Source organism: Ceratotherium simum, chromosome 20 (genome assembly GCF_057802395.1).
Source record: "Ceratotherium simum simum isolate JZ-2026a chromosome 20, ASM5780239v1, whole genome shotgun sequence".
NCBI classification, from domain to species: domain Eukaryota; kingdom Metazoa; phylum Chordata; class Mammalia; order Perissodactyla; family Rhinocerotidae; genus Ceratotherium; species Ceratotherium simum.
Genome location: NC_141919.1, coordinates 28,197,685 through 28,217,818, shown reverse-complemented (window position 1 = coordinate 28,217,818; position 20,134 = coordinate 28,197,685). Strand labels below are relative to the sequence as shown.

Genomic DNA, 20,134 nt, shown 5'->3' with positions numbered 1-20,134 from the left:
AGAGTCACAACTTACCAAGAGCTGCTATACTTTAATTCTGCAGTTCACAGCCCAGCAGTGCAAGATTTTGAGCAAATGAGTAACATCTGGAGAGGACTTTAAGTAGGAGATTGAAAAGGAGAACCAGGAAGGGGTGAAGACAAATGAAAGGATTTGTGAGAACATGATTTGTCAAAAAACGTCAGCTCATATTATGTTGAACTCAGAAGCAGAGGAGTCCTGAAGTATATATATGTACAAATGAGTCATCCAGAATTTCCTCAAAGTTGCAAATGTGCCTGAGCACAGCAACATAATGTGAGTGACTCCATTCTATAAATACTTTCCTATGTAAGCTACTGCGACTATCTCGGTTAATTTAACACGTCCTTCCTCTCAGATTTAACGCACACGCCTAAACTTAAACAACCACGTTCCTAACAGACTGTCTTATGAAGAAGAGGACGCATGTAATTACTACCAGCCTATTTCCAAAGAGGCTAGTCTGTCACAAACGGCAGACAGATAAACAAGATGGTTGAGGAGAGGATAATGAATCAATCTATTTACTCAACACTATTACCCTTAGAGGGAAGTCAGAAATTTCAGAAACTCCCCGAATGATTCTTGTGTTGTCAAAAGGCTGTCAAATCAAAATAATCTTAATGTGAAATTAAGGAGAATTTTGCTCTTTGTAGGTTCTCAGACAAGAATGAAAATGATACGTAGATAATAGACCATTGTCAGATTTATCCAAACAAGAGCTTTTAATCCAAAAGCTTAAAAACACATTAGAGGAGGGCGGGGAATTTAGCTTTACTGATCACACTCAAGCCTGCAATGCCTGCTTCAGAATTACATTGAGGATTATGTTGTGCCCTTTTTCTGATAGTCAATGAACCTTTGAAGTAGGAACCTCTCTGTTTTTTTCACACTGGATATTAATCTTTATTTGAAGCCTGATTCTTGCTAATATCTGACTTGCTTAACAAACGCTGAGTAGTCAGTCAATTAATATTTCAATTATGATATGGTCTTTTTTCGATCTCCCCCTAAAAAACAAGGTTCTGTTAGCATCCTCAGTTACTTTCCTTGAAACAGACACCCTGTTTTGAATTGATGTAGATTTGCATGTACTGACAACTGTGAACCAAAAATATGCCAAAGGGCAGGGGATCCCAGGGTACATGGGCATCTGAAAGAGGGGTCAGCGGAGGTGATGCTAGAGCCAAAACAGCTGAGCCTGGCTTTTAAAGGTTAAACTAAGAGGGGAAGAAGCAAGAGCCCAGGGATGATACTGTGAAAATGTAGATATGGAGGTAGAAGAAGATAAGATGAAAGGAGATGGCTTTGCCAGCAAACAGTTTTAAACATCCATACTAACAACCAATTAGCAATAACATTAATAGTACATAGGATGCAGTTCCTGGCTTTTAGCAAGTCAATATGATGCCAGATGCATTCAAACAAAGATCTGCCTGCACATACGCACACATAGAGCTTGTATATGCTGTTGTAAAATCCAAGGAGGATATACAAGCAGCAGGTGGGACTGCATCCAGATGTGGGCTGCTGCAGAGACTTGTACTCTTCATCTCATATCCTTCTGTCTCTCAAACTTTAGCCAGCCATGGGTATGTTATGCAAAACACTGTGCATATGTGATTGTTAAATACTAGCTTCTAATTCTCATTATTACTGCTAACCACACACATTTTGTCTACCAAAGTAAGTCACTGATGCTATCCCTTTAAAAAAGGTATATGAATTGCAAAAATGAGGGATGTTCAAGACTCTGGAAGGTCATGCAGTCCATCTCCTTCAGAAAATGAGAGCTCTTCCAGGGCACACAGGAGATTTATCACCCTTACATTGGTTCATGATGCGGGAGTCCTGGGGAAGGGAGGCACAGCCACTGAAGGCACAGGGGAAGGAGAAGTTCCAGGGGGCAGCGACATGCTGCGTGTACTGAAGATAGAGGTCAAGGGGAAGCAAAATCAGGCAAAAGAGTGCTGAAGAGAGTTACAGATTAAGGAAAATTAGGATGAGCTATACAGTGAGGCCAAGTCTACAGATGTGCAGTTAGGCTCAATTTAAATGTTTGTGTGTCACGATGAAAGCCCCATAAAGGGTAAATAAGACTCATCAAGTTTGGTGGCCATATTGTCATATTGAAGAATTACTTAGGCAAACATACACTATTTTATCAAATGGGTTCGAGTTAGGTAACAGTGTGCGTGGGTGTGTGTGTATGTGCATGTGTTATATCTATTTAGAGATGAAAATGAAGTGTCTGACCTTGCCATTTCTGAAATACGGGATGTCTGTTCTCACACTATGGTATGGGGCCTTTCACTCAGTGTCCCTTCAATTCTGTGAGAGACAAAAAACAAAACCCTATGTTTTGCAAATCAGGGGTCTTGGGATGGCCCTAAATGCAGTAACTGCTCTAGATGGGAAAAGCAAGGAATAAGGGAAGAAACCTCTGCATGTTCAAGTCTACGCTCATAATGTTGGTCCTGAAACCTGGGCTTCTTCCAACACTTCCTGTCTCATTGACAGGCATCATCTTCCATTTGGCTGAGCAAGCCAGGACCCTGGGAGTCATCTTTGACACCTCTTTCTTCCTCAGCCCCAACATCAGTCCACCACTGAGTCCTCTTGATTTTACCTCCTAATTGTATTTCAGATCCTTCCACTGCTCCCTAGTCCAAATTACATCTTTTCTTCTCTGCTCTACTGCAACGCTCTCCTAACTGGGCTCCCAGCATCCACTATGGCCCAGTCTCCAAATCCTCTTCTCCACTGTAGCCAAAGAAAATGCTTCATAACAAATCTCTTCATGCTGACTTCTGCTTAAGACCATCAATGGCATCCCCCTGACCTTAGAATAAAGATCCAACACTATAACATGGTCTTCAAGGCCTAGCCTAGTCTGGCCCTTGCCTCCTTCTTCTAGGCTTATCATCTATGTTTTCCAACAGACGTTCTTGCCTTCTTTCAGTAAACTGAGCAGGCCCAGCTCCTTTCTGCCAATAGCTTTCATGCATGCTTCACCTAGAATATTCTCCTCTGCCCTCTGTCTAGTTCACACATCCTGTAGATCTTAGCTCAAATCATACTGATTGCTCATCTACATAAGGTTTCTTTGGTTACATGTTCCTAAAGGATTATATTCTTATCACCTCAAGACTTACCTCAATTTGAAGTATATTTTTATTAGTGTGACTATTATATGTTACTCTTGCCCGCTAGATTTTAAATTCCATGAGAGCAAACAACCATTTCAATTTAATTTCTCACCATCATATTTCCAGGGCCCAGCACAATGCCTGGCATGTTGTAGGTGCTTACTGCAAACAAATTTTTTTGGTAAGGCTACCACTTACTGAAGAGTAAGATACCCCTCGACTAGCGAATCCACAAATCACCATGCAAGTACCCAGATGTGGCTCATCAAAGGCCTTGTCCTGCGAGAGTTCCTGCTCTACAAGAGGAAGGGCCTCCTGGGGTGGTGTCAGCCTTCCATATCGATACAAGCCCCTCACTCCTGGAGAAGAAAGAGGCCTTGAGCACCACACAGTTTCCCCATCCTCAGCAGACTTCTCCTGGAGGGAACTCACTCTTAGGTATTGGTTAGATATTTGTCCTTCCAACTTCATGCAGACAAAGGCAAAAGCAAAACACAATACAGAACCCTGTAGAAACATAACTAATGACAGGGGTAGAGTTTTAGCATAAATAATATAGGAAAGAGGTTTTACTAGTATAGAAATAAAACTGTAAATAAAATATTAAATTTCATACAGAAATCATTTAAAAGTTCCTTACCCAGGGAGGAAATAAAAAACCTAGTAAGAAGAGGAAGCAAAGTTATAAGGCCTAGTATAACCATTTGCAACCTGGTATAAGGCTGGCTGCACGATAAGACAGTCTCCAAAATATGCATCTCATCTTATTACAGAATCTTGCCTAATGTCAACGGCGTTCACATTCACATTCTTTCAACAGGTCTCTTATGGTTCCTATTTCAACAGGCTTCAGATATTGGCTGCTTAGAATGCAATGACTAAAGCCTGACTTGTTTTGTGCTAGTCACTATTTTTATGGTATAAATCAGATAAACTGCTTTGGAAGATTCAATTTCATTTGTTACTCCCTCAAAAAAGAGGATTTCACATATTAAGGAATCATTAGGTCAGATTATTCTTAACTAAACGCTAAAAAGGGTAAATATCAGGCACGTTTTAAAAACAATAACCTATAACTATATCCTTATAGCTATACTACCAGAAATATGTATAATTTTAAAACTTCCTTCCCTTTCAACCAAGTTGTTAGCCATTAATCTGCAAAAGGAATCTTTTTCAGGCACAGATCACAGCAGCATCAATTATTGGTGGAAAAACGCTACTTGGATCTGAAAAACCATGTATGAAACATTATTCAACACATTGTATATTATACCGAGAAGGAGTTGAACATTCTTTATGTTTCACGGTATTGGATAAAACATCTAAAGCATAAAAGACTTGCAAACACACTATCCTCCATTTTATAGAAGCCAAGAAATCAGATGGTGCAGAGCAGTTGCTTTGTAGAAACACATACAACCAACAAAGATTATAGCAGGTCACAGCTTCCAAGTTTTCACTCACTTATTAGCATTTTCTGACTGTGGGAAAGATGAGAGATGGAAGGAAAAAACGCACTCACTCCGTTCTCTCTCCACATCTCCTTATATCATTCCTCTTCTCCCTTTCCCCACATACTCTGACCTCAAAACATAATTCATTTAGTAAAACAAAAGGCAAGATTTATTACTGGTTCTCTCTCACCCATAAAAATCAGCTAATCTCATTCAAATAAGGTATGAAAAGGAAATAATAAAATGAAGGCCGTGTTGGTTCATCAGTAAGTAGATAATATGACTTCTACTGGATATACTTATCAAACAATAATCTAAGTTCACTCTACTACCAAAATAATTCAAACCCCATGGTCAAGCAGGAACATAAACTCTGGTGATTTAGGAGCCCAATATTTTCTGGGATGTCTCACCAATTTATGTGCTATATCCTGGTGTGTTCGCACCCAAGGTTGGATAGAGGTGAAAGATAACGTAAAAGGGCCTGTAAACAAGCAGCTCCCTGTTGACTATTTGCCTCAGGAAGGTCTCCATGTTAGCTACATATTTCAGAAATTGTATTCATAACATTGTGCTTACAATGTGCTACAGGAAGGGTCAGCTTTGGAAATTAAGGCATTTATGAAACATGTATGATTATACCACACTCAGGGTCACAGTATCTACGTTTGAGATCAAAATGAAGTTAGAACAAGGAAAGATTTAAGAGTTTGAAACCTTGCATCATAGACAGGTGGTGTGCCATTTTCATTTAAAGAAGAATGGAAGGGTCAATAATGGCATTCTGATGTTATGATGACATTCTGATGTTATAATATGTGACTTCTGGCCATCCATTTATTAAAAGGAATAAGGAATTTTCATTATGTTTATATTTTCTATTAAATAGAAGTTGATTCAGCCCTACTCTGAGATTTAGAAATGATGTCACTGATATCCACAGTTCAGAGCTGAACGTTCGTGTGGGAGCCTGCTAAGACCACTGGAGACATTTCCCAATAGTCCTGTTCTTGGGCAGACACAGGAGTCACCAGCTTCAGTGACATCATGTCCCTTCGCCCTCTCCCCTCTTCTTCATGAATATTTCTCACTCTCATGGCAGCAGGACAGTACATAACAATTTATTTATCTAAACCAGTGGTTTCAAATATTTTCAGGGCTAGAGACATGAAAATACAGAAATCTTACGTGGAAGCCAAAATACTGAAGGCTTGCTAGAACACAGCCCTACTCTAAGGACTAAATATTCTTTACCTGGAAAGGACATGAAATTTACAATATGAACTTGGACTCAAATTTAAAAACAATTCTTGATATTGACTATGAATTTTAAAATAACATACTAATTGTCTAAGGCATGACTAGAATAACAAATTTAATACTTGAATATGTAATGGCTATTAATATTAATTTATTTAGTCTATAATTCAACAACTATTTATTATCTACTTACTATAAACCAGGCCCTGTACTGAGAACTAGGTACATAGCAGTAACTCAAACAGACATAGTCCTTGCTTTCAAGAAGCTCAAAGGTTAGTGGATGTCATACATCAAACTGAGATAAGTGCTATGACAGAGAAGTTCAAATGGCAAATTTGGAATTTTATTTCTTCTTTGAGTAAACACTTATTCATTAATTTTGTTAACAATTCGTTAATTGTTAACAAAAAAAATCTCTTTCCTTTTTTTCCCCGCCCTTCCTTCTTTCTTTCTTTGGAAAAACAAAACACGTCCTGGTTTGAAATATGATCTTGAAAACACTGATCTAGAATATATCAAAGGATTTCTTAGGTCTAAGCACATTCACCATATTTAAGATCTCATTGCAGAGGCAACCATCTTTTATCTGGTATTTTCTACTCTTTCTCTAAATATAGAAATTATAATGTTGAAATTAAATTTCTGAAGATCTATACAACACACACTTCCAAAATACTCCTGATATTAAGTGGATCTACAAATGAGCTCTCCAACATGGCTTTCTAGAAGTTCAGAATATTAAAAGAAACACCTAAAATGGATTTTTTCCCTTCTTTAATGCAATTTTGAGAAAGTTAGTCAAGGAGAAGAGAGGAAACACATTTTTTGAGCACCTACTATGAGTAAGATGCTGCACTATGATGATGACAGACATTCTCTCATTTAATCCTTAGAACAATTTACTACGTTAGGTTGTGTGGTTTTCATTTTACAGAACTTAGACTCTGACCTCACACCAGACACAAAAATGAACTCAAAATGGATCATAGTTCTAAATGTAAGATCTAAAACTATAAAACTTCTCTAGAAGAGAACATAAGAGAAAATCTTTGTGACCTTGAGTTAGGCAAAGATTTCTTAAGACATGAACCAAAAGCATGATCCATACAGAACTATTGATAATTTAGAGTTCATTAAAAATTTAAAACTTTTGGAAATAAAAGGTATCCAAATTGGCAAGGAAGAAGTGAAACTCGTGCTGTTTGCAGATGACATGATCCTATATATGGAAAACCCTAAAGAATCCATCGGAAAACTATTACAAATAATCAACTACAGCAAAGTTGCAGGGCACAAAATCAACTTACAAAAATCAGTTGCATTTCTATACTCTAATAACAAACTAACAGAAGAGAACTCAAGAATAAAATTCCATCTACAATTGCAACAAAAGGAATACAACACCTAGGAATAAATTTAAACAAGAAAGTAAAAGATCTATACAATTAAAACTATAAGGCATTATTGAAAGAAACTGATGATGACATAACAAAATGGAAAGATATTCCATGCACATAGATTGGAGAATAAACATAGTTATAATGTCCATACTACCTAAAGCAATCTACAGATTCAATGCAATCCCAATCAGAATCCCAATGACATTCCTCATGGAAATAGAACAAAGAATACTAACATTCATATGGGGCAACAAAAGACCGCGAATAGCTAAAGCAATCCTGAGAAAAAAGAACAAAGCTGGAGGCATCACAATCCCTGACTTCAAAACATACTACAAAGCTATAGTAATCAAAACAGCATGGTACTGGTACAAAAACAGACACACAGATCAATGGAACAGAACTGAAAGCCCAGAAATAAAACCACACATCCACGGACAGCTAATCTTCCACAAAGGAACTAAGAACATACAATGGAGAAAGGAAAGTCTCCTTAATAAACGGTGTTGGGAAAACTGGACAGCCACATGCAAAAGAATGAAAGTAGACCATTATCTTATGCCATATACAAAAATTAACTCAAAATGGATTAAAGACTTGAATGTAAGACCTGAAACCATACAACTCCTATAAGAAAATATAGGCAGTATCCTCTTTGACATCAGTCTTAGAAGCATCTTTTAGAATACCATGTCTACTCAGGCAAGGGAAACAAAAGAAAAAATAAACAAGTGTGACTACATCAGACTAAAGGAGCTTCTGCAAGGCAAAGGCAACCATGAATGAAGCAAAAAGACAACCCACCAACCAGGAAAAAATATTTGCAAATCATATACCTGACAAGGGGTTAATCTCCAAAATATATAAAGAATTCATACAACTCAACAACAAAAAAACAAACAACCAGATCAAAAAATGGGCAGAAGATTTGAACAGACATTTTCCTAAAGAAGATATACAGATGGCCAACAGGCACATGAAAAGACGTTCAACATCACTAATCATTAGGGAAATGCAAATCAAAACTACAAGGAGCTATCACCTTACATCTGTTAGAATGGCTATAATTAACAAGACAAAAAGTAACGAATGTTGGAGAGGATGTGGAGAAAAGGGAACCCTCATACACTGCTGGTGGGAATGCAAACTGGTGCAGCCACTATGGAAAACAGTATGGAAATATCTCAAAAAATTAAAAATAGAAATACCATATGATCCAGCTATCCCACTTCTGGGTATTTATCCAAAGAACTTGAAATCAACAACTCAAAGAGACTTATACACCCCTATGTTCAGTGCAGCATTATTCACAATAGCCAAGAAGTAGAAGCGACCCAAGTGCCCATCAACCAATAAATAGATAAGGAAGATGTGGTACATATATACAATGGAATACTACTCAGCCATAAAAAAGACAAAATCGTCCCATTTGAAACAACATGGATGGACCTTGAGGGTATCATGTTAAGCGAAATAAGCCAGACAGATAAAGACAAACAGTGCACGATTTCACTCATATGTGGAAGATAAACACATGGGCAAAGAGAACAGATTAGTGGTTACCAGAGGGGAAGGGGGTTGGAGGAGGGCATAAGGGGTAAAGAGGCACATATACATGGTGACTGACAAATAACAGTGTACAGCTGAAATTTCACAATGTTATAAACTATTATGACCTCAATAAAATAATAATAAAATAAATAATAAAAAATACCGTAAATGTAAAAAAAAAAAATTTTAACTTTTGCTCTTCAGACACTATTAAGAAAGTGGAGACAAGACAGAAACTGGAAGAAAATATTTGTAAATCATACATATGACAAAGGATTCATGTATAGAATATTTAAAAAAAACTTGCAATTCAATTATAAAAATAAATGAAATATTTGAACAGGCTTTTCAACAAAGATGATGTATGAAAGGTTAATAAGCACTTGAAAAGATGCTCAAAATCATTAGGGAAATAAAAATTAAAATTACATTGAGATACTACTACATACCTACTAGAATGGTTATTATTCAAAAGACTGACAATACCAGGTGCTGACAAGGATGTGGAGAAACTAAAACCTCAACCGTTGCTGGTGGGAATGCAAAATGGTACAGCAACTTTTGAAACAGCTGACAGATTCTTACAAAGCTAAACATACGCTTAATGTATAACTCAGTAATCTCACTTCTAGATATTTACCCCAGAGAAATGAAAACACAAGTCCACACAAAGGCTTGAAAGCAAATGTTCATAGCACCATTACTCACAATAACCCCAAACTGGAAATAATCCAATGTCCATCAACCACCAAATGAATAAACAAAATGTTATACCCATACAATGAAATATTATTCAAACTGGGAGAAAAAATGCAAAACATCCAACAAAGAACTTACATCTAGAATACATAAAGAATTCTTTCAAGTCAGTAACCCAGCTCATCTCTCTCCTCCCCGATAAGATGTTCTTCAACACTGTGGTCCATCACGATTGCTTCCATCTCTGAACTTATTTTCAATAACCTTCAATGGTTATTTTTCTTGTAAAATCTTTCAGATCAGCTCCTGGTTGGGGATGAGGGGATGTAAGGGGCATGAGTGATGAATAAAACAACACACATGGGCTGGAACGGGGCACAAATTCTCAAAGCTGTGGTGGCCTCATTGACAAGAGGTGTCTCTTGGTCAACTTGGTCTCTGCCACTGTAATGTCTGCATGGCTACCTGATTGGAAAATCCAGGAGCTGCCCAGGATACCATAGCACAGAATGTTTCTGGGAACGACTTTTTTCTTAGTCTTTCAAACCCACTTGGGCATTTTATTTTGCCTCCAGAACACCCAGGATCACTCCTACATCTATGCTTATACATCTTTGAATACCCCATGGTGCCTAGCACAGTGCTGAACACACAGTTCAAGAAGAATGCTATCACTGGACATTCCCAAACACAGGGTAGATTTGGTTCATGGTGCCTGCCATCCTTGGGTTTAAGCTCTGCACTGAGAAATGATGATGAAGTCCTGGAAATTAATAACATTGCCCTCAAGTTCAAGGTAGTTATTTTGATTTTGTTAGGCTGAAGATGAGAGGCTATACCTTGAGTTCCTCTGGAACGAAAAGGATGGGAAAGAAACACCAGGATTCTGTCTCCTGGGAATAAGTTCCCCAAACCAATCACCTTGAGATAATTACCAAAAGAGAAATAAAAGAAGTACTGTCAAGTGAGGGAGGCATATATTTGAAGAAAAACATAACTGACAGTGTGTCTTCAGGGCAACTAGTTAATCGCCTGCATGGGACATCAGGCCAACGACATACTTTTCTTCAGAGATCACCAGTGCTAAATGGAAATGGTCAATATGATGGCTACAGAATCGTGGTCAGTGAGATACATACAAGTTATAAGAAAGAAAGGGAGTCCAACTCAAAGAAAGGTTTCAACATTCCATTAGTATGGCTTTAAGGCAAAAAGCCAGACATGAGTTACACAAAAGGGAATAAAATCCCAGCACCTGGTAAGTACCAACCCCACCAACTTAAGAGACAGTTTCTGAAACTTAAGAGACTAGTTAGGCGCCGGCCCGGTGGCTTAGCGGTTGAGCACGCGTGCTCCACTGCTGGCTGCCCGGGTTCGGATCCCAGGCGCGCACCGACCCACCACTTGTCCGGCCATGCTGAGGCCGCATCCCACATACAGCAACTAGAAGGATGTGCAACTATGACATACAACTATCTACTGGGGCTTTGGGGAGAAAAAGGAGGAGAATTGGCAATAGATGTTAGCTCAGAGCCGGTCTTCCTCAGCAAAAAGAGGAGGATTAGCATGGATGTTAGCTCAGGGCTGATCTTCCTCAAAAAGAGAAAATAAAAAAAAAAGAGACTAGCTAGGGCCTCAGTGAAGGGCACATGGTTTAGAGAGCTGATGAATCAGACGAAAGCTGACTTTAACTAGGAGCCCCTGACCAGTAACTGTGAGTTTCCACTTCAAAGGTACAACTAGACTCTATGCTTCTGAATGGCCTTGAGGATTTTTTATTATTTTTTCTTAGTAAACTCCTAGCCAATATAGTAATATTGCTCCCCTTTGGTGAGTAGATTCTATCTACTTATCTACCAATTAAATTGTGTTTAAATACAATCTAGCTACTGTAAATTGTGTTTATAAAAGGTGCAGTAATGTGTTTTGTAAATATTATACTGCTATAAAGTGTTGTTTGTTTTTTGAAGATGTTTAAAATACTTAGCAGAATTTGAACTACTAAGCTAATGTCTGATTTATTAGATTTATGGGCATTAAGTGCTTAGAAAAATTGTGATACTTGTGACAATTAAATATATTAAATCTATAATCATAGTTAAGATGTCCAAGGAAATTTGATTACTTAAAGCAAAATGTTTAGGATTTGATCTGTCAATTTATATATTATATAAACATTAATCAAGGAACAAATGAGTTTGTTCTTATTTTTTATGCAAAAATTATTAGATTTATAAATAAAATAAAATTTGTCAGCTGAATTTGAAGGCTCAGAAAAGTAAATTTTCCATGGATTCTAGAAGAACCAGGACTGGCAGGGGGCAGGAAGTAAGGGACATCAGTCTGGAGCAAACATACCACAGATGGTCTGGGATAGGATGCAACTTCCACCTGACTTGAAAATCCAGGGTACCTCAAAATAGAGGAGCCAATAGGAATCCAAAAATGCTTGCCAAGATGCATAGCATAGAGTATATTGGGGAACAACTTTTTCTTAGTTTCTCAAACCCCCTCAGACATTTTCTTTTGCCTCCAGGACATTCAGAGTCACCCCTAAACCTACGCTTGCCAAGTGGGGGCTTGTGGGGTGCTGAACACTGAGCAGCCCCCACACCATGTCTGTAAAAAGAGGCATGAGGTCTCCCCTCAAAGCTACACCAAGTCACAGAGAGCAGACTTCCTGGAAGGTGCCCAAAAGCACGGAGGAACAAGCAATGCAGTGCAGGGGGCCAACCTAACGCTGTCACCACCTAGTTTGGGGAGCTTGGACAAATCAACATTTTTTTGTGACTTGGCAAATATCACATCTGTGAAATGAGCAAGAATTTACTTTGGAGTAGAGTTTGTTATCAAAAGCCAATGAGGGCCGGCCCCGTGGCTTAGCAGTTAAGTGCGCGCGCTCCGCTGCTGGCGGCCCGGGTTCAGATCCCGGGCACGCACTGACACACCGCTTCTCCGGCCATGCTGAGGCCGCGTCCCACATACAGCAACTAGAAGGATGTGCAGCTATGACATAAAACTATCTACTGGGGCTTTGGGGGGAAAATAAATAAATAAATAAAATCTTTAAAAAATAAAAAATAAAGCCTTTCTTTAAAAAAAAAAAAAAAGCCAATGAAATAACACTTTAAACACTCAGAAAAATACAAGCATAAATGCAGAGAATTATATATACTATTATATATTATACACTTACACTTATATATATATATCTTTATCATAAAGTCTAAAGATGCTAGGGCTGCTTTATGGCAAGTGGAAACAATAAGCTGACTCAGTGAAATTTCACACGTGCAAGTACCTGTTTAATCTAACAAGTAGGAATACAGTTCTGAGAACACATCTTCTAACCAAATTTCATCGGGACCAGAAAAGGGCAGCAAAAACTAGACGAGGAGAAAAAAAGAAAAAAATATTCTACAGACTGAAGTTAAAATCCTAAAAAATTTGATTTTGTGCCTAACTTGTGTCAGGCACTTAGCTTATTTAGTCCTTTCAGTAATCCCAGAAGATAGAAATTATTGTTCCCTTTTTCAGTGGGGAAAAAAAACAGGCTTGAAAGTGTAAGCAATTTGCCTATAACTGAGAAAAACAAGGAGCTCTGAGAACTTCAGTTTGCATTGTACAGCCCACAAAAACTAATGGCCATGACACTCCATCCTGAGAATCCGGAAAAGTATAGTGCTTGTGCTTAGTTCCCATTTCAACAGAGGCTGAAAAATGTAGCAAGTCCTCATGGAAATTTCAGTGATGGACTCTTGCTGTCGAATTTCTAAATGGTCCTGTTTCTCTTCTCATGCCCAGTGGTAAATGTTAAGTGCTCATGCCAGAACTATCCAGATCACACTGCACAATCCTCGTCCCTCGAAATGAGCTCTCCGTTCAGAAGAGAGGAAGCAGTCATCACTCTAGTGTCAACGTGGGCATGCTGGAGGATCTGGGTTTTAGTGCGGGCTAAAAGGGGCCCTAGAATCGCCATGCTCCTCGAGCTCTCTCAGGGGGGCCACTTCCATTCCCATCAAAATAGTATGAGACAAAAAAATTCATCAGGAAGTGTGTCGCAATTTCATAGACTGACAGATGGAGGCGTGTAGCAATACATCTTTTATTACTTCCCTTGACAGCTACAGATTGCATGCTGAGTTTAACTGGGCTGACACACATTCTGCAGGTATATTTTTGAGAGAAAAATTTTTGGACATTTTTCTGGCTATCACAAAAATAAAGTACCTAGGTATGAAAAGAAATTTCCTGGTAGTTCAAAGAGTGCTTCTCCCTCCTGCTCCAAATACTCTCTCTAGTCACAACACCCTAACATAGGCATTTTAATGCCTGGTAATTTATTTTCTAAGATGGATAGGCCAGCCTGCATTAAAGGTTTCTCTTCCATTGGGTTTATAAAATGATTTGTAATCAGTGATTCTGTAAATAAGGGAATGTAACTTTCTTTACTAAAGCATCAGGCTTCATAAAGATAAATAGTTTGAAATGATTAAACTTAATACTAAATTTTATTTTCATAGTTAAAAAACTGAAATTGTGCTGCACTCTTACAGCAGTTCTAGTTAGTAAGGACCTGCAGCTTAGAGAAGCTGGCTCTTCACTAGCCAGTGACACTGAAGTCACATTGCGTTTGATGACAGAGCCTGCCCAGCGGCACTCAGACCCAATAAGCACACTGTGTGGATTAGAGAGTTTTCAGACAAACAGAAGAAAAAATCATTTTCTACCTCCAGTTTCAGATGTCACAAGTATATGACCTAATGAAAACAAGATTTCTCTGAGGAATGTGGAATGTATTTAGTGTTTCCATCAAATAATTATTCTGCCACAATCTGCAAGACAGAAACACACCTGATTACATTTTTCTTATCTCCTGGATGAAACTCTCCATTAGGGTACCAAGCAGGGTCCCCGTCTCCCAGAAGACAGTTCTGATATAGATGGATATCAAAGGTGGATGTGGGATGATCATAACAATTAAGCCACGTGGCATTAAAAAATGCTGATGTTAAGACATTACATTATATCATATATGGGAATAACCACAATTTATATGTAAATATATTTATAATATACTTAATTGTACACATACATTATATCTTAAAATATAACATCAAATTCCTCTATCTCAAACTGAAGTCTAGTTGACATACTACAAAGGCATTTAATCCTGTAGCTTTCATTAATTTCACTGAGAAACAATGTGACCTCAATCAATCCTTGATACTCCCTTAAGTTTTAAAAGCTTGCTCTATAAAATCCATGACTTCGCCTTTTGGGAACCTAGATGATGACCAGAACAAAGTACACGGCTAATGGAGTGGATCTACAGCATGCTACAAACCGACCAAAACAATGTGGCTGCTTTACAGAAAGAAATTACACTCCGTCACAGAGTGAGAGCTGTGGCACCAGAGCTTGGCACCACAAGGGAAACAGTCTTCTAAAATGCCCCAGGACAATATATCTGTGATGGTTAATCTTATGTGTCAACTTGTCTGGGCCACCAATACCCAGATATTTGGTATTTGATCAAACATTATTCTGGGTGAATCTGTGATGGTGTTTTTGGATGACTTTAATATTTGAATTGATAGACTGAGTAAACCAGATTACCCTCCTAATGTGGGTGGGCCCCATCCAATCAACTGAAGGACTGAATAGAACAAAAAGACTGACCCTCCTCCGAATGAGGGGGAACTCCTCCTGCCTGACTAGCTTCGAGCTGGGACTCAGCTTTTTCCTGCCTTTGGATCTGAAATGAAACATCGGCTCTTCCTGGGTCTTGAGCCTGCAGGCCTTTCAACTGGAACTACACCATCTGCTCTCCTGGGTCTCCAGCTTGCTGACTACAGATCTTGGGACTTCTCAGCCTCCATAATCACATGAGCCAATTCCTTATAGTAAATCATACACACACACACACACACACACACACACACACAAATATAGTCACCTGTCACTTAACAATGGGGACATGTTCTGAGAAATGCATTGTTAGGCGATTTTGTCATTGTGTGAACATCATAGAGTGTACTTACACAAACCTAGATGGTATAGCCTACTACACACATACACACCTAGGCTATATGATGCTAATCTTATGGGACCACCATCATATATGTAGACCGTTGTTGAAACGTTGTGCATGACTGTATATTTATTCATAATATATTTGATATATTTATTATATTAAATACACACACACATCTTATTGGTTCTATTTCTCTAGAGAACTCTAATACAATACTATAAGGAAAAATAAAACCTTCCCTATAAAGCCACCAAAGAAGTAAAGCTGGTGACGCCTCATTCAGCACCAAGATAACAAAGGAGAAAAGGCCACAGCAGCCAACAAATGGTGACACTATTAGAAAGTATGTGACATTTGAAAATACAACATGCTTGAAATATTCCTACTTGGTGTAAGAGGCCTGGAACAAGTCACCAAAAATATAAGAAATGAGACAGGATGGCGGGGAGTGGTTGGGGGGAAAGACTGAATGAGAGAAGACCTGCTCACAGACAATTATAACTTTTTTCCCCTGAAGAAATGATCATTCACACAAATTCAAACAGATGCCCCCTCTCCAGTCTAGGGGTCAACTCATGTCACTGTCCCCTCCCTCCAAGGCTAGAGCTTGACCACACCCACTCACACATACACACAACCCACTGCTGAACCTTAAACCCTTATCAAATATGCTAAGTAATAGCTAATCCAGCTGTAGAGAATTTTGCCTTTTCATTCTGGTTGATTTAAATGCTATGGTGTTCCCCAACAATCTTAGAAACTTTAGAGCCTATGTTCTCACAACATCCATGCATACTTAAAACCAAACTTGTTTGGGTGCACAGATAGTGGGAATGGAAGGTGTCAAAGGAAAGACTTGTGGAATTTCAAAAAACTCCTAGGATCACAGACACCCTTTTCCAAGGTTCAAGTTGAAGACATTCCAGGAAAGCTTAGAACCAGCTGGGAGTGTGGAGGCTTGTGAAGTGAGAGGGAATTTGGGATTCATTCAACACCGTCAGGGATAAAGACCTACCTATCTGCTCAGATTTTGGGATTAGTGCTCAGAAGTCTTTTATCCTATCCCCACCATGCTCCCCACCAAAGTCTTCTCTCTTTTGCTGGCTCAGTACTTTTAGTTTGCAGGAAAGAAGGCCAATTCTGAAATAAGTATGTAGCCCAGGCGGGGCTGGCCTCAGTCTCTTGTATATTTTTGTGCCTTTCCTGTCCCTGCACATCCCTTCTCCTCCTGCTTTAAATGTCTTTTCTTCCCAGGGGTTAAGACCAGAGCCGTTGGCCCAGTGGCGCAAGGGGTTAAGTGCGCGCACTCTGCTGCGGCAGCCCGGGGTTCGCCGGTTCAGAACCCAGGCGTGCATCGACGCACCGCTTGTTAAGCCATGCTGTGGCAGCATCCCATATAAAGTAGAGGAAGATGGGCACGGATGTTAGCCCAGGGCCAGTCTTCCTCAGCAAAAAAGAGGAGGATTGGCATTGGATGTTAGCTCAGGGCTGGTCCAACTCACAAAAAAACAAAACAAAAAAAAAAGAACAGAGCCCTTGGAGTCAGACTGTGGAATTAAACACTTCTTCCAACACTTATTAGCTGTGTGTGACCTCGGGAAAGTTATTTACCTCTTTGTGTCTCCGTTTCCTCAGCAACAAAATGTAAAACATCATTTTACATGTTTTACGCGCCCGGCGCGTAGGGTTGTAAGGATGAAATAAATTCAAGCACATCAAGTTCTTGAAGCTGTGCCTGGCACGTGGTCCACGTCAGAAAGTGTGAGCCCTCACTAATGCTGTGCAGTCTCTTACTTGTTCTTCTGGATCCAACAGGTGCTAAGTTGCCTCTGGTTCATATATAGCACTTATCATACTGTAGAGAAAGCACCCATCTACCAGACTGGGCAGGAATCATACCTTCTTTCTCATTATCTTTGCCAGTACCCAGTGTGACGCTTAGCACACAACAGGTACCCAATGACTGTGGATTGAGTGTTTGAAGGGACGACCTATTCTAACAAGCAGAGCATGTTACCTAAGGGCTGCTGTTTAGGAACGGCAACGGCAACGCAGTAAAGTGAAGCTCCAGTTAGAATTCTGCAAAGAAACATGATTCACCCTTTTGGTGTATGATCAAGTCCAGGGATTTTTAATTTGTCTAAATTCATTTGCTTTAAAATCTGTCAAATAAGGTCACTTTGTTTACATACTTGTCCCTCTTAATGGCATAAAGAAGTAAGCATAACAAAACTGACTGAATCAATGTCTCTTTGGTCCCAGGAGACCAAAATTCTGGAAATATTTATGACCAAGCTCATGAGGTGACATTTAATTATCAATTGCATATAACGTGTAACTATTACTATTAAAGAGTCATTAAGAAACATCTTTCCAAGTACAAACAAGAGCAAAGCACCAACAGACCCAGGACAAGGCAGAAGTTACAACTGCATTACTGAGGCCTGGCTCACCAAAATGGTACTCCCCTTAAATACAGAAGGGAAAACAAGAGGACCAGAAGACTAACCTGCTCCCAGTTATGTGACTTGACCTCAGTTTCAAAAAACCTTCTGTGGAAAGTGCTCTTCTTGTGAAACATCCTGCTAAAAAGCAAGCCCCTGAGACACATTCCTAGTTCCTCTGAATAAGCCCCAAGTTGTTCACTGAGGCAACAAAGGAAGGACAAGAAAGACAGACAGGTGTGTGTGTGAGCACATCCCGTCGCAGACACAGTTAAATTCGGAGCCTGAGTAAAAACCTGAGCCTTTCTCCTGTGTGATTTTTGTTACTCCCATACGAAACATCCACAGATGTTCTATCAGATCACAGATGTCACCGTCAGGTCAGTTAATAAAAGCCATAGTCTCCAGTTAAGCATAAAGAAAAAGAAGCAGTAAAGGAATTCAAATATGCTAACACTTTATAATAGAAAAGAATAGGTGAATTCACATTTTATGTTTCCTGGCCATTTACATTTTTTATTTAATAAAAAGAATTTGGGAAGATAAGTCTAAGTTCACCTGGCTACTATTTAGAATGATGAAGTCTGAGGACCCTCCTAGATAACAATACTACTTTGCGGTGGGAAAACAGCACACCTGAATCGGATATTAAGTAAAATGAGTTACTCCAAAAGAAAGATTCCTGAAAGGTTCAGCTGCTTTAGTTATACAAAAAGTGCACTGGGGAGCAGGCACCGCACAAACTTACTCACCACGATATCCTCAGGGAACGTGTCTCTGCTGAAGGAGCCGTCGTCAAACACGACCTCGTAGAAGGTCTGCGAGGTCACCGCCATCACTCGGCAGCTGTAGTACCGGGTATTCCGATGCTTCGTGATGACCGTCTGCCCCACGGAGATGCCCTTCTCGCCAGCCTTGGACTTCTAAAGAAGGGGCGAGAAAGAGGAGAGAAAAGCACGGGAAAAAAGAGAAATATTTACTTAGAAAATAATCATTGACTTGGTCATGACATGTTTTTTTAATTTTTTAACCTCTTATGGGGAGTAATTTCAAACTTAAAAGTTGTAAGAATATGAATAGTACAAAAACACCCATATACTCTTTGACTCTTTACCTAGATTCATCTATTTTTATCTATTGCTATTAACATTTTACTATTTCCTTTTTTTGCATCTCCTGTCTCTATTTTATATATACGTATACGTGTGTATATATATAAATATTAACACTGCAAAACCACTTGTGAATAAGCTACATACATTATGGGCTTTTACTCCTAAATATGTCAGTGTGTATTTTCTAAGAATAGGGATTTTCCTTTAAATAAGCACAATACAGTTACTAACTTTAGTCAATTCAACATTGATAAGATACTTTAATCTACAATACATATTCCAATTTTGTCAGTTGAGCCAATATGACCTTTATGGCACCGCCCTCCTCCCCTGCTCCCAAGTACATGATCCAGCCTAGAGTCAGGTACTACCTTTAGCTGCCACGTGTCTTTAGTCTCCTTTAATCTGGAACATTTCCACAGCCCTTCTTTGTCTTTTATGACTGTGATACTTTTGAAGGATACTATTCTCCCTCCCTCTGCTTTTTCAATAGAGCATTTGTCTGATGTTTCCCCGTGATTAGATTCAGTTATCCATTGCTGGCCAGAATACCACATGGATGATGTATTCTTCTCAGGGTATCACACCTGGAGACATACAATGTTTGTCTGTCTCTCAATGGCGATGTTAACTTTGATCCTCGTCAAAGCATGGTCCAATTTCTCCACTTTATAATCACTATTTTCCCTTACAACTAATAAGCGATCTGTGGAAGAAATGTTAACACCATGCAAATATCCTGTTCCTATACACTTCTATTTAGAGTTAGCGTCCACTGATGAGTCTTACCTGATCCCATCTTTACTACGATGGTGGTGATATGCTGATTTTTCCTGTTCTAGCACTCCCTCCACATTTACTAGTTGGCACTTAGCATTTGTTAAGCAAGAGTTTCCTAGTCTCCACATCCATCCATCTGACCATCCATTATCAGTATGGACTTATTAGTTCCTCCTCCCTCATTGTTTATAATTCATACTAAATTATTCTGGCGCTCA

The 20,134-nt window shown here is 39.0% G+C and overlaps 1 protein-coding gene across 6 annotated transcripts in view; it reads right to left on the bottom strand.

Annotated features, from left to right (window-relative positions):
• KDM4C (lysine demethylase 4C) overlaps positions 1 to 20,134 on the bottom strand; it is a 389,491-nt gene that overhangs the window by 20,678 nt on the left and 348,679 nt on the right. For 5 of the 6 annotated variants that reach the window (XM_087444566.1, XM_087444572.1, XM_087444569.1 and 2 more), the window contains one exon: positions 18,774 to 18,944. In XM_087444566.1, the coding sequence (XP_087300692.1) occupies positions 18,774 to 18,944 (171 nt within the window). Of the gene's footprint in view, positions 1 to 18,773; positions 18,945 to 19,768; positions 19,799 to 20,134 lie in introns of all 6 variants that reach the window. The other variant, XM_087444571.1, reaches the window with a different exon arrangement.